Source organism: Mastigoproctus giganteus, chromosome 11 (genome assembly GCF_048544385.1).
Source record: "Mastigoproctus giganteus isolate SK-2022 chromosome 11, ASM4854438v1, whole genome shotgun sequence".
NCBI classification, from domain to species: Eukaryota; Metazoa; Arthropoda; class Arachnida; order Uropygi; family Thelyphonidae; genus Mastigoproctus; species Mastigoproctus giganteus.
Window position 1 is genome coordinate 145,494,216 of NC_143585.1, and position 13,112 is coordinate 145,507,327.

The 13,112-nt window shown below is 38.5% G+C and overlaps 1 protein-coding gene across 3 annotated transcripts in view; it reads right to left on the bottom strand.

Moving 5' to 3' along the window:
* LOC150078498 (tRNA:m(4)X modification enzyme TRM13 homolog) overlaps positions 1 to 13,112 on the bottom strand; it is a 376,145-nt gene that overhangs the window by 245,985 nt on the left and 117,048 nt on the right. For all 3 annotated transcript variants that reach the window (XM_090385143.1, XM_090385144.1, XM_090385145.1), the window contains exon 5: positions 12,312 to 12,381. In XM_090385143.1, coding sequence (XP_090241269.1) covers positions 12,312 to 12,381 — 70 coding nt within the window. The remainder of the gene's footprint in view (positions 1 to 12,311; positions 12,382 to 13,112) is intronic.

Genomic DNA, 13,112 nt, shown 5'->3' on the forward strand with positions numbered 1-13,112 from the left:
GATTTGAGATGGATTTTTCTTTCTTCCTTTTTATTGAGGCTGAGAACTTTCATAATTTGTCGAATTTCTCAAGAGTAGTCACTGGTTTTCAACCAGTAACTACTCTTGTAAGTAAGTAAGAACAGGAACAGGTGACAAAACTACTTCACGTACTTCATTCTTGAAAGCCATAACCTAAGTATGTACTTTCAAGAACATTTTTCATATTTCTGATTAGTTAGTCAACATTCAGAAATTATCCCTTCACTTCAGCAATTTTGTGTCATGCACGTTAGAAGCATATTATGTGTGCCAATTTTGAGTGGAAAGCTTTCGCAGAAATTGCTTTTTTACATAACACTGGGCCATAATATGTTCATCAATCTGCAAAATAAATTGTTCTTGTTTATACTCCGGTACAACCACAAGGTCAGGGTAGTTTACAATAAATCATGAATGCAATTGATAATCGTATTTAACAGTCACAGACTTGAACCCTGGTCCACTCTGATACATCAGATTGTTTATGGTACAGTTGTTTGCATTCTCTAAAACTTCACAGTGCAAAGGATGTTTCATCAAGATTCACCTCATTATTTCTCTGACAGGTACGATAGTGATAACGTCAAAGGGAATCAGATTTCTTAATGAGGTAAAGCTAGATTTTCTTCTCTTCTAGTGTCTTCCTTAGTTCACTGATGGTAGTATCACAATGTTATTTAACATAATTGCTTTCTAGTATTGATTGATCTGTCAACATGGATTTTTTTCTCCACTATTGTTCTGTTCCTTTAGTGGAATCTTTACTGAAGCTGAGTGCCTGAAATCAGCCACATATTTCTTAAAAAAATGTGTGGGTGATTTCTGCTGCAAGCTATTTTCATTTCTGATTCTTTCAAGGTCATGACTGTTTTCATTCTCTTCACATATTGCTAAGGCTGTGAATTTATGTCAACTATTCTTCTATCAGTAAAACATGCTTCTTTACCATACTCGAGGGGTCGAGGTGTGGCGCCCACACCACATGGAGGAACGCCGCCCCTCTATGTTAGCAGGCAGTACTAGGTGGTAGATGACTCTCATCAACCGGTGAAATACCACCGCTTTGCTTATTGGAGGCTTGAAGTGGTGGAAACCATGTTTAGTCTCTAGAGCTAAGTTCCGGCCAACCCTTCCCTATCTCTTCCATCATGCAGTATGATTGATGATTTTTGAGGTTATGATGAATGTTGTGGCGAGATCCAATATTCCTTACATTTCGAGGGTACAGCTCTAAAACGGTGTTCGCAGGCCGGCCGCTAGATAGTACACCGGACCAAACCTATTGGTAACTTTCTAGGAGGCTTCAGGATCAGCTAGTGTATAATCTTGCTACCTCTACTCTGCCAGATAGTGACTGGAGGGAGTCCGAGTAGTGTGTATGCGGGGAGCATTGTCGAGGCCACGTTATGTCAAGGATCTGGGTATATTCTTACCACATGTACGCCATATCCAAAAATTTCATTACTTCATACAGCATGTCCCACCCACTTTTTCTTACTATTGAATACATCATGAATTGTCAAAATAATAGAGCAAGCTTATCTGCGAAAAGATCTAAACCTCCCAAGGACTTCCTAATTCATTTCACAAATATACGTGGTCTTAATTCCAATCTCAACGATGTCCATTTCCACTTGCAGTCTTCCAAACCCCATGTACTTTTTCTGACTGAATCTCAGTTATCAGTTGATTCAACTACTTCTCATCTCAGATGTCCAAATTATTTGCTGTATGATTCCTTTCGCCTCAGAGGTGGTACTTGTGCATATGTCCATTCTGATATTCCCTGTCAGAGACTTGGCAATTTGGAATCTCCTCTCTTTGATCTTCTCTGGCTTAAAATCTCTCTACCTCATTGTGTCAAATTCATCTGTTGTCTCTACCGTTCTCCCAAATCCACTAATCACCTGGAGCTCTTTGACTTCCTCTCTTTGCAACTTGACTTTCTCCAGTCCAACTTTCCTAACAGTGAGGTAATTTTCCTTGGTGATTTTAACGTTCACAACTCCAGCTGGCTCCCATTTTCTAGTCACACCGACCCAGCAGGTCGAGATGCTGAGGCTTTTGCAATTACTAATGACCTAGCACAGATTGTTCATTTACCTACAAGAATACCGGACAATCCTAATCATACAGCCAATACGCTTGATCTTTTTCTCACAAACAACCCTTCTAAGTACAAGGTCGAAGTGAGATGTCCTTTAGGCACTTCAGATCACAACTTGGTGATTGTCTCTTCTCCAATGGAACCTTTATCTCATGGCTATTCCCAACCTCGTATTGTTTGGCATTACAAGAATGCAAAATGGGATGACCTGCGAGACTTCTTTTCTTCTTTTCCTTGGTCTGATTACTGTTTCAAAACTTCTGATGTCAACGTTTGCTCAGATCGTGTCAGTGAAATTATTCTTGCAGGAATGGAATCCTTTATCCCACACTCCACTTTAAAATCTCGTCCTTTATCTAAACCTTGGTTTTCCAATAAATGTGCTAAGGCTGTCCAAGAGAAGAATGTTGCATATCGTAATTGGCTTGTTTCTAATTCTTCAGTTTCATTTTCTGCCTACACCAAAGCTCGCAACAATTGTAAAGCAGTTATTAATCAGTCCAAACTAGAGTTCGAACAGGCTAAGAGTAGGAAACTTGCTTCTTGCCCTAATGGTAGCCGAGCATTCTGGTCTCTTGCCAAAGCTATTGGCCGCAACTTTTGCCCATCTCTGCTCCCACCTCTGTCCAAACCAGATGGTTCTGTTGTCACTTCAGCCAAGGATAAAGCTGACCTGCTAGCATCCTATTTTTCTTCCAGCTCATGTATTAATGATCTTGGTAAAACACCTCCCACCATTCCTAACATGCTCCATTCAATGCCTCCTGTGGTCTTCCGTCAAAAGGATATCAGAAGGATTTTGATGAATCTTGATGCTAAGAAAGCTCCAGGTCCTGATGGTATTTCTCCACTTGTTCTCAAAACCTGTGCTCCTGAACTTACTCCTATTCTTTGCCGCCTTTTTTCACTTTCTTATTCCAAAGGTGTTTTTCCTTCTGCTTGGAAATTTGCTCATATCCAGCCAATTCCTAAAAAGGGTGACAAATCCCTCCCATCCAATTATCGTCCCATTGCAATTACTTCTAATCTTTCTAAAGTAATGGAGAAATCAATTAACCGCCAACTCTTAAACTACCTAGAAACCTTCCATCTGATCAACGATCGCCAGTATGGATTCCGTCAGTGTCGATCCACTGGTGATATTCTGGCTTATGTTACCCATTTATGGACTAATTCAATGGAAAGGTTCGGTGAAACACAAGTAGTTGCTCTTGACATCTCAAAGGCTTTTGATCGGGTTTGGCATAAAGGTCTTCTAAACAAGCTTCCATCTTATGGTTTGCCAACTGTTTTTAGTAATTGGTTAGTTTTCTCTCTGATCGCTCACTGAGGGTGATGGTAGATGGCTGTCTGTCTTCTAACTTCTCCACTAATGCCGGTGTCCCCCAAGGTTCAGTTCTTTCCCCCACTCTTTTCCTCTTGTATATCAATGACCTTCTTCCATTGACTGGAAATCCTATCCATAGTTTTGCCGATGATAGGACATTGCATTCAACTTTCCATTTTGAGAAACCTTGTCCTGCTCAATCAGCTTCAAGTTCTCGAAAATCTGCTGCCAATTCCTTAAATGCCGATCTTCAGGTAATTCTCCAGTGGGGCAAAGACAACTTAGTTGATTTCAACCCTTCTAATACTCAGTCTTGTCTTATATCTCGCAAAAAGGATTCTTCTGCTCCTATGCTTATCTTTAGTGACACTCCGATTTCTACACAAAACGATATATCTCTTTTGGGGATTACCCTGACTTCTAAACTCTCTTGGCACAAGCACATTACAAATATTGCTTCCTCTGCATCTAAAAAACTTGGTTTTCTCTTTCGCTCTCGGCGTTACTTTTCTTCCAAACAGCTGCTCACTCTGTATAAATCGCAAATCCGCCCTGCCATGGAATATTGTTCCCACATCTGGGGTGGTGCCCCCAAAACCTCTCTCAGGCTTCTTGATTCCATTCAGAAGAGGGCAGTTAGGTTAATTAATGATTCATCTCTAACAGAGTCTCTCCACTCGCTTTCTCATAGACGTACTGTTTCTGCTGCATGCCTCTTCTACAGATACTTCCATGGGCACTGTTCTTCTGAATTGGCTTCTATAATTCCTGCTCTCTCTTTCAAAACAGTCCGAACACGTGCCGCCGCCAGCCAACATCCATTTACTGTCCAACTTCAAACCCACAGAACCAACTTTTCATCTTCCTCATTTATTCATTCAACTGCCGTTTTCTGGAACAACCTTCCTTCATACGTATTTCCTGAAAATTACAATCTACAGAAGTTCAAGTCCAATGTCAACAAATATCTTCTTTCATCTTCTCAACCTCCAACCCAAGCACGGTACTAAGTACTATAGGTTCTAATACCTCTCGTGTTTGGGGTTCTCATAAAAAAAAAAAAAAAATACTATGAAAGAAAGCCTCTCTCAGTGTATTGGAGACTACTTTTTACTTTAAACATGCTAAAAACATTCTGACTTGAGAAACAGTCAACACACACACACTATCAACAATTAACTTTTGCTTTCAATATATGCAGGTCAGGGATGGAGAGCAGAAAGAGAATTGGGTGAGTTTGTGTTGCCTTCCTGCAGGAAAGTGCATTGTGAGGGTAAGAGAGTAACAAAACATTCTTAAGGGGATGCTTACTACCCATACATAAAATTCTTTTCTTTGTCATTGTTCCAAAATTCTCTGCAGTGATAAAAAAATGCATTTCCTGCTGGAAATGTGTTTGAGACATGGTTGTGCGAAATATTTAAAAGCTTTAACCATTTAATTTTCGTATTTAAAGCCACTATCTACAATTAGTTGGGCAAACTTTGTTGATTTTCTGTGAACCAAAACAGATTCCTATGTTTCCTACAAGGCATATCACATTTTTTCCTATCAGATACCTTTTTTAGACAAATCACTTTAGTTGACATCATGAGAATAATTATTGAATGTATTAAGTCATGCTGGGAATTTGTAAACCAAATCTTCACACGTTGGCAAAGCTGCCTTCAATCATTTTCTTCTTGATCTTGAGAGCTCCATGCAGCACTGTTTATCAATGTGAGTTCAGTTTATTTTTCAGGTTATCATATAAAACTTGTGCTGAAAAGCGAGTAAAATGTCTTCGTGCAAGTGTTTGAACACCCAAACCTATTTTGTTATATTTGTGGAAATTATATAGTCCTCAAGCAAACACAAGATATTACAGTTTTTGTAAAATATGCGTATTATGCTTATTTTGGAGTGAAACTCTGTGACCAAGATAAACAATGGGCTCCACATAAAGTTTGCCAAACCTGTATTGAAGCATTAAGATTGTGGAAAAATGGTAAAAAGAAGGCTATGCCAGACATTTGCAATTCCCATGATTTGGTGGGAGCCTACAAACCAATGTGATGACTATTACTTTTGCTCAGTTGATGTAGAGGGATACAATGAAAAGAGTAAGAAGGAATTGTAAATCCTAATATTCCATGCCCTCCACTTATATTTGAAAAAATAGCAGCAGAGAGTGCCGAAGGTGAAGCTTCCAAAGATCAAACTGAAGTCTACACACCTGGAGACATTGAGTCAACCCCTCAACTGTTTTAACAGCATGAACTCAATGATCTAGTAAGAGATTTAAATTTACCAAAATAATGCAGAACTCCTTGCTTCTAGACTTAAATCAAAAAATCTTCTAGCACATGGGTCATTTTTTTCATAGTACAGACACAGAAAACTAAAACTAGTCCCCTACTTTTCTGAGGATGATCCTATGATTTTTTGCAGTAACTACAGAATTCCAATAGCTCACTCTGTGCATTTGAAAGAAATATGAGAACTTGAAGTTGACAAATATTAAGTATGAAGAACATGGTTGATTGGTTGGTTGGTCTATGCTGATTTTGAAGTGATAGGCATGTTATTTGGACAGCAATCTGGCTACACAAAAATACTTTGCTTTTTGTGTGCATGGGGCAGTTCGGGAAAGAGTAAGCACTGTGAATAAAGAGGGGCAATCTGTTACCTGGATCAAAGAACATAGTTCTAAACCACTACCAGACCAAAAATCTGACCTCCTTCCAAATCAAACTGGATTTGATGAAACAGTTTGTGAAAGCTTTACCTCATGATAGTCCCTGCTTCAACTACCTTAGTACGGAATTCCCATCGATCACCCAAGAGAAGCTAAAACAAGGTATTTTTGTTGGACCTCAAATACACAAACTGATGAGGGACTGAGATTTAACTATGAATAAAAGAGAAAAACAGTCATCGATTAGCTTCAGGTGAGTAAAATGTCTTTGAAAACCCTTAGGGAACAACACGGTTACATGACTATGGTTGAAAATATGTTGGTAAACTTCAAGGAGCTGGAGCGCAACGTGAATGTCAAGGTACATTTTTTTTTACACTCTCACATCGACTACTTTTCAGAAAATCTACGAAGTGTTAGTAAAGAACAGGGTGAGCGGTTTCAACACAACATTAAAGACAAGGCGATGAGGTACCATTGAAGGTGGAATGTCAACGCGATGGTTGACCATTGCTAGATGCTGAAGGAAGACTGTAAAGTTGGATCTTCAAGAAAATCAAAGAAGTGAAAATTTTATTTATTGTAGATCAGTTTTTAAAATGAGAGGTGAGAGTTTAGTTGACTCTTTATCACGCTGCTCTTTTTAATAGTGTTTTCAACATGAATTTAAATATAAAAGTAGCATTTTGTTATAATTTCAGTGCACAAATTCTGCCAAAATAAATAAAAATTTGTGAAAAATCAAATTTTCTTTCATAACTTTTGAAGAAACCTGACACGATGAAAACAAACGGAAGCCATTTTTGAAATCAGCATTACAAAACGATTCAGAAATGCCCTTTTCTGAGAAAAGACCAGAGAATTTTTTATCAAAATGTGGAATAGTGTAATCTTTGTGTTGAGTAATTCTTTGACATTTTAATAAGTTGAGAATTTTTTTTTTAGTGTTAATGTAGAAATTTATTAAAAATTATATATTTTCATACAAGGGGGCATGCCTCCGTAGCCAAGTGGGAAGGAGCAGCAGTGCACAGCACACGCTTCTTGATTAGACCAGGGTTCGAACCCGTCACCACCAAATACGGTGAATGTGGAAAGGTCAGAGAATGACCACCGCATATCCTAGAGCAATATGACCTTAGCTGCTAATGCTCCTAAAAAAAAACCAAATAACAAACCAAACCAAATCATACAAGGGGCTACCACAAGGTTTAAACATAACCAAGAAGGGACCTGCCTGAAGTTTTGGATTAATTCTAAATGTAGTCTCCTTGTAACTAAACATGGCTCAGCAGTGGAAAATAGCTTTTATCCCAGCTGATAAAACGTTTCCTCAAGTTTGATCAACAAAGGTACATCAAAAGTTGACAAAATCTCATTGTAAGTGACAAACTAGATACTGGTCAAATTTTATCTGAGGTTAAGAAATAGATGAGAGTCAAGAGGGTTTGGATGAATAATGGAAATGCTGACGTAACCAGAACCTGCAATTGTAGAATGCAGTCGTGGCAATGGCAGGTGTGACTTGGCTCATTGTTCTGGTGAAAGAGCATCCATTTTTCCAATTTGAATTTATTTCTTAATTAAATCACCAGACTGGAATAATAAGTTCCAGAGGAAATCAATGAGTACCATCCCTTCAGAATCCCAAAAGCCTAATGCCATGATTTCTCCTGTGTGAAAAAAAAAGAGAAGAAGAGATGTGGGTTTCTTCAGTAAATGGGAGGTGGCATGTTTCCACTGTTTAGACCGCTGATTAGTTTGGGGACGGTGGTGGTGGTGGACCTGAAACAACAAAAGAATTCTTCTGCATCTAATAAGATTTAGAACAGAGAGCAAAGAAACCTTTCTTATCCCCATGTGACCTGTCATAATTTGATCATGCAAGGTATGGCTATTAAATAATGAGACTGCACATGCATTCCATCACTACATACTAAGCGCAAACCTGTGAAACAAAGGCATGACACTTGACCTCGAACCTTTCTCTGGTTGTCTGCCAAGTCTCGCTCTAACGAGCTCATTAGCTTTGCAGTGAGCCAGGTTTCATTACTATGTGCTTTTGCAGTTTGCCAAAAAAATTATACCTCAAAATTTTAACAAAACTAACACCAACTGAAAGTTATGGGTTGTTACATCAAGTTTATGGAAAGATACTATGTCAAGAGTTCATGTGGTTGAATGACATAAACTCATATATGGACAAAGAAACAAACAAATTTTAACTGAAAATTTAGGCATTGATAAATATGAGTGAAGATGGTGCTAAAGGTTTAGAGTGAAGATCAAGGAATGAGAAGCCTCCAAGTTTGTGAAGATGTTTTGAAAAAAAAATTTTTCAAGGTCCAGATTTTCTTAGTACTGTAATTTCCCCAACCCCAAGACAGGGGAAAAAAAAAAAAAAAAAAAAAAAAAAAAGCAAGAATATCAAAATTAAAAATGAAAACCATGCTTCTTGTTTTCTTTGATATTAATAGAATTATTACAGCTGACTACGTCCCACTAAATCAGACTGTCAATCAAACATACTACAATGAAGAAACCTGAACTTCACATGTGGAAGAATGGGCAGATGCCCCATCAAGACATCTCTGAGGCTTCTCAAGCACACAACACTCTCTATTTGCAAGTTTCTGGCCAAAAAACAAATCCCCATGTGTGTCAACTTGCACCCTATTTGCCAGACATAGCTGCTCGTGACCTTCTCTTCCTAAACTGAAAAGAGTACTTAAAGGAATCCACTTTCAGTTCATTTAAGACTTTCAGAAAAAAATGACCAAAGTATTAAAAGGGTTTACAGAAGATGACATCCAGAAGTGTTTCTGTGCTTTGAAGAAACATATGAACAGAGTGTCCAAGCCCAAGCAATTACTTTGAAAGGAACAACTTGTACTATGCAAATTATTTCATTATATTTATTTCACTGCAACAGCCTCATTATTTAATTGCCACGCATTTTTTGTTTGTTTTTTTGACCAGTCTTGACAATCTGCTTGATCATCAATTGGAAGTCACTCTTAAATTAATATGCTATTAGTTAAGAAATACATAAAATCCAAGGAAGTGAAGCCAGTGGACATCGCTGGACAGTGCAGTGTCGAGTCAGTTTGGTGTGACATAAGCATTGGGAGATCAAAACTGAGAGTAGGAGTGTGCTATAGGCCTAATGACTCTGATGAGTATAATAAGAAACTGAAAAGGGAAATAGAGTGGGCCAGTAAATCAGAGTCTTATAATGGGAGATTTTAATTTCCCAGATATTGACTGGAATTTGGGGGCTGGTCACTCACACACTAGCAAGGCTTTTGTGGATTTATTGGGTGATTGTTTTTTATATCAGCATGTTCAGGAGGCAACTAGAGGGAGGAATACTCTTGATTTGATCATCAGCAGTGATTCTTCATGCATTGGGAATCTGCAGATAAATGAACCACTAGGTGGCAGTGATCAGTGTGCTGAAGTGGGATTTACTCAAAGAGGTAACTACCATTAAGGGTAAAGGGAAGGGTTATTGCTTTCTTAAAGGCGACTACGATGGACTGAGACAGTATTTAAATTCTATACAGTGGGACCAACTGATGATGTTACCAACAGCAAATGCAAAATGGGAAGCATTCAAAGAACTTATCTTGGAAGCTACTAGGCTTTACATACCAACTAAGAAATATTGTTCAAGGTTTAGGCCTAAATGGATGTCAGATGAACTGATGAGGCATGTGGCAGAGAAGAAACATGCATGGGATACATACAAATTAACACATGACACAGAAGCCTATGATAGATACAAGTTGATCTGTAACCAAGTTACAAAGGAGGTTAGGCAGGCGAAGGCAGATTACGAGAAATCTTTGGAAAGGGATGCAAAGAAAAACAGCAAAGAGTTCTTTACTTATGTAAACTCTAGAAGGAAGGGGATGAATCAGATTGGTCGCCTTGATATCGATGGGTCAATTGTTGATGATCCTGGCTCAGGTAGCTACTAAATGAATATTTTGCATCAACATTCACACATGAGGAGTTATTTAGCGAGGGGAAAGCCAGAGGTGTATTCAACTCTAGCAGTAAGCTAGAGAATCTTGTAATAACTGAGAGTAAAGTGGAGGAGAAATTGTTGAAGATAAACACAAGAAAGGCACCCGGGGTGGATGGGATCTATCCAGTTATATTAAAGGAGGCAGCAGAGGAAGTAAGCAAACCCTTAGCCATAATTATGAGAGCTTCCTTGGACTCAGGGGAGGTACCCACAGACTGGAGATGTGCAAATGTGACCCCAATTCACAAAGCAGGATCAAAGGCTGACACAAGTAATTATAGACCTGTGAGTTTAACTTCTGTTCCAGAAAAATTAATGGAGGCACTAGTTAAAGAAGCACTGCGGGATCATTTAGACAAGACGTCAGTTATAGCTCGGACACAGCATGGTTTTGTTAAGGGGAAGTCTTGCCTGACCAATTTGACTGGATACTATGATGCAGTCACAAAAGAACTGGATGCAGGGAATAACTTTGATATTATATACTTGGATCTTAGAAAGGCTTTTGATACTGTTGCACATGGGAGACTTCTGCACAAATTGGAGCAGTGTGACATTGGAGGCAAATTGCTGCTGTGGATAAAGGGGTGGCTGAGGGGGAGAAGACAGAGAGTGGTAATCAATGGACACTGCTCGTCGTGGACTAATGTTATTAGTGGAGTCCCTCAGGGCTCAGTGTTGGGTCCATTATTGTTTTCTGTATTCATAAATGATATTGATGATGGTATATCAAGCTTAATGTCCAAGTTTGCAGACGATACAAAGGTAGGCAGGGTTGTCAAGGACAGTACTGACACTATGCTGCTGCAACAGGATCTGGAAAGGTTGAGCAGATGGGCTGAGAGGTGGCAAATGAAGTTTAACATTGACAAATGTAAAGTACTACACATGGGAAACAGCAACCCCAGAGCAACGTATCAACTCTGTGGTACTACACTGACAGTGGTAGAGAATGAAAGGGACCTGGGGCTGGTTGTGCAGGCAGAAATGAAGTTCTCTGAGCAGTGCAGACGGGATGCTAGAGTGGCTCATGGTGTATTGTCAATGATATATAGAATTTTTCTAGCAGGGATAAGGAGGTGATTATTCCCTTGTATAAGGCAATGGTCAGGCCACACCTAGAGTACTGTATACAGGTCTGGAGGCCTCATTTCAAGAAGGATGTAGAGCTGCTGGAATGAGTACAGAGAAGGGCAACAAGATTAGTGAATGGAATAAATAGGTGCTCTTATGAAGAAAGGCTTAAGTTTTGCAAATTACAGTGTCTGGAGACTAGGCACCAGCGAGGTGATCTGATAGAGGTGTATAAAGCCTTGAATGGTTTGAGCATGCTCAATGCTGATGGGATTCTTCCTCTCGCTCAGAATAATCACCTGAGAGGGCATAAATTCAAATTGAGGAAAGACAGATGCAGGATAGACATGCGGAAATTTGCCTTTAGCCAGCGGGTGGTTAGTTGGTGGAACAGACTTCCATCCCTTGTCGTGGGAGTTGATAGCCTAAATAAGTTTAAGGCTCAGCTGGACAGTTATTTTGAACGAACAGAGGGGTGAAGTGGAAGTGGTTTTTTTTTTTTTTTTTTTTTGGCTGATGCTGCATAAGCTTGCTTTCTTGCATCAAATGGCTCTACTAATGCTAATGCTAATTTGTGGACAATAGTGATGGTTTTTGGAGTAATGACATTGGAGTAATTCAATCTACCATGCTTAGATTCATATGTCCACTTCTTAACAGTAGCCTATGAATGACAAGCTCTCCCATGGTGTCTACCCAATTAGCACACGTATGGCTTATGCATTCAAGGCCTTCTTCTGGAGGTACTTGTTTACTGCTCTCTTCTGATTCCTTCATTTTATAGCACCGTTGGTCAGTTTCATGTCCCACAAAATTCTGAATTAATTGGAGCAAAATTTGCAGTTAAAAAAAAAAGAAAGAAAAATGTTAGAACTCGTGGGACACTCATATTTGAAATTATACATGGCGAAAATTTAATGTGCTGATTTAAAAAAAAGGGTTAAAATGTAATTAATAATTTATTTAGAAATTCAAGAAAAAATTAAACTTGTAATGAATCACAATTTAGTGATTCATCACAGTTGTTATGAAACAAACCAAGGGAATCTCGGATTAAGAAAACCCATCATACCTTGATAAGCTGCACTGATCTTATGGCACAAATGAAGAAGTTCTTCATCAGAAATGTCATTAATTTTGACCTGCTCAAATTAATAAAAATAACACTAGTGAACAAATTTATTAGTAGCTGTTTAAAATGTAATTAATGTAAAACTAAATCATAAAAATGCACTAGTATTAGTAGTGGCAAATGATTCAAGAAAGCAAGGGTATACAGGATAAAAAAAATAGATAAATAAAGGTGTGTGTGTGTGTGTGTGTGTTCGCGCGCGCGCGCACGTACGCACGCACGCACACGCACACGCGCACACACACACACACACACACACACACACCACCTGTCCAATCCCTCTAATAACTTGGCTAGTTCCACCTTTAAATTTATTCAAACTAACAACATCCATAGTACCAGAATGAACTTTGTTACTCAAGTTAAATTTATGCTCCACATGTGAGTTAGTTCAAAATAAACATGGGCATAAACATAACTTTGCTTTTTGCAAGGTTAGACCTCTTACTGCCTTAATCAATAAGTCAGGAACCTGCAAAATTAACGCACAGAAATTTTATCTTCTTACAAAATTTTAATTTGAGATTACAGTGAGTGACAGTGGAAAACTGAAAATAGATGTTTTTAGAAAAAACCCAAAATCGACACATTTTTCAGTCCAAAGATACGAAAACTCAAGAGCACAGGGCCATCAGATTAATAAATTCATGACTTTACTTAGTTAATTACCTCATAAGTATGTGGTAATTAACATATAAGTAGGTTATTACCATATAAGTATATAATGTAGAATATTTTATA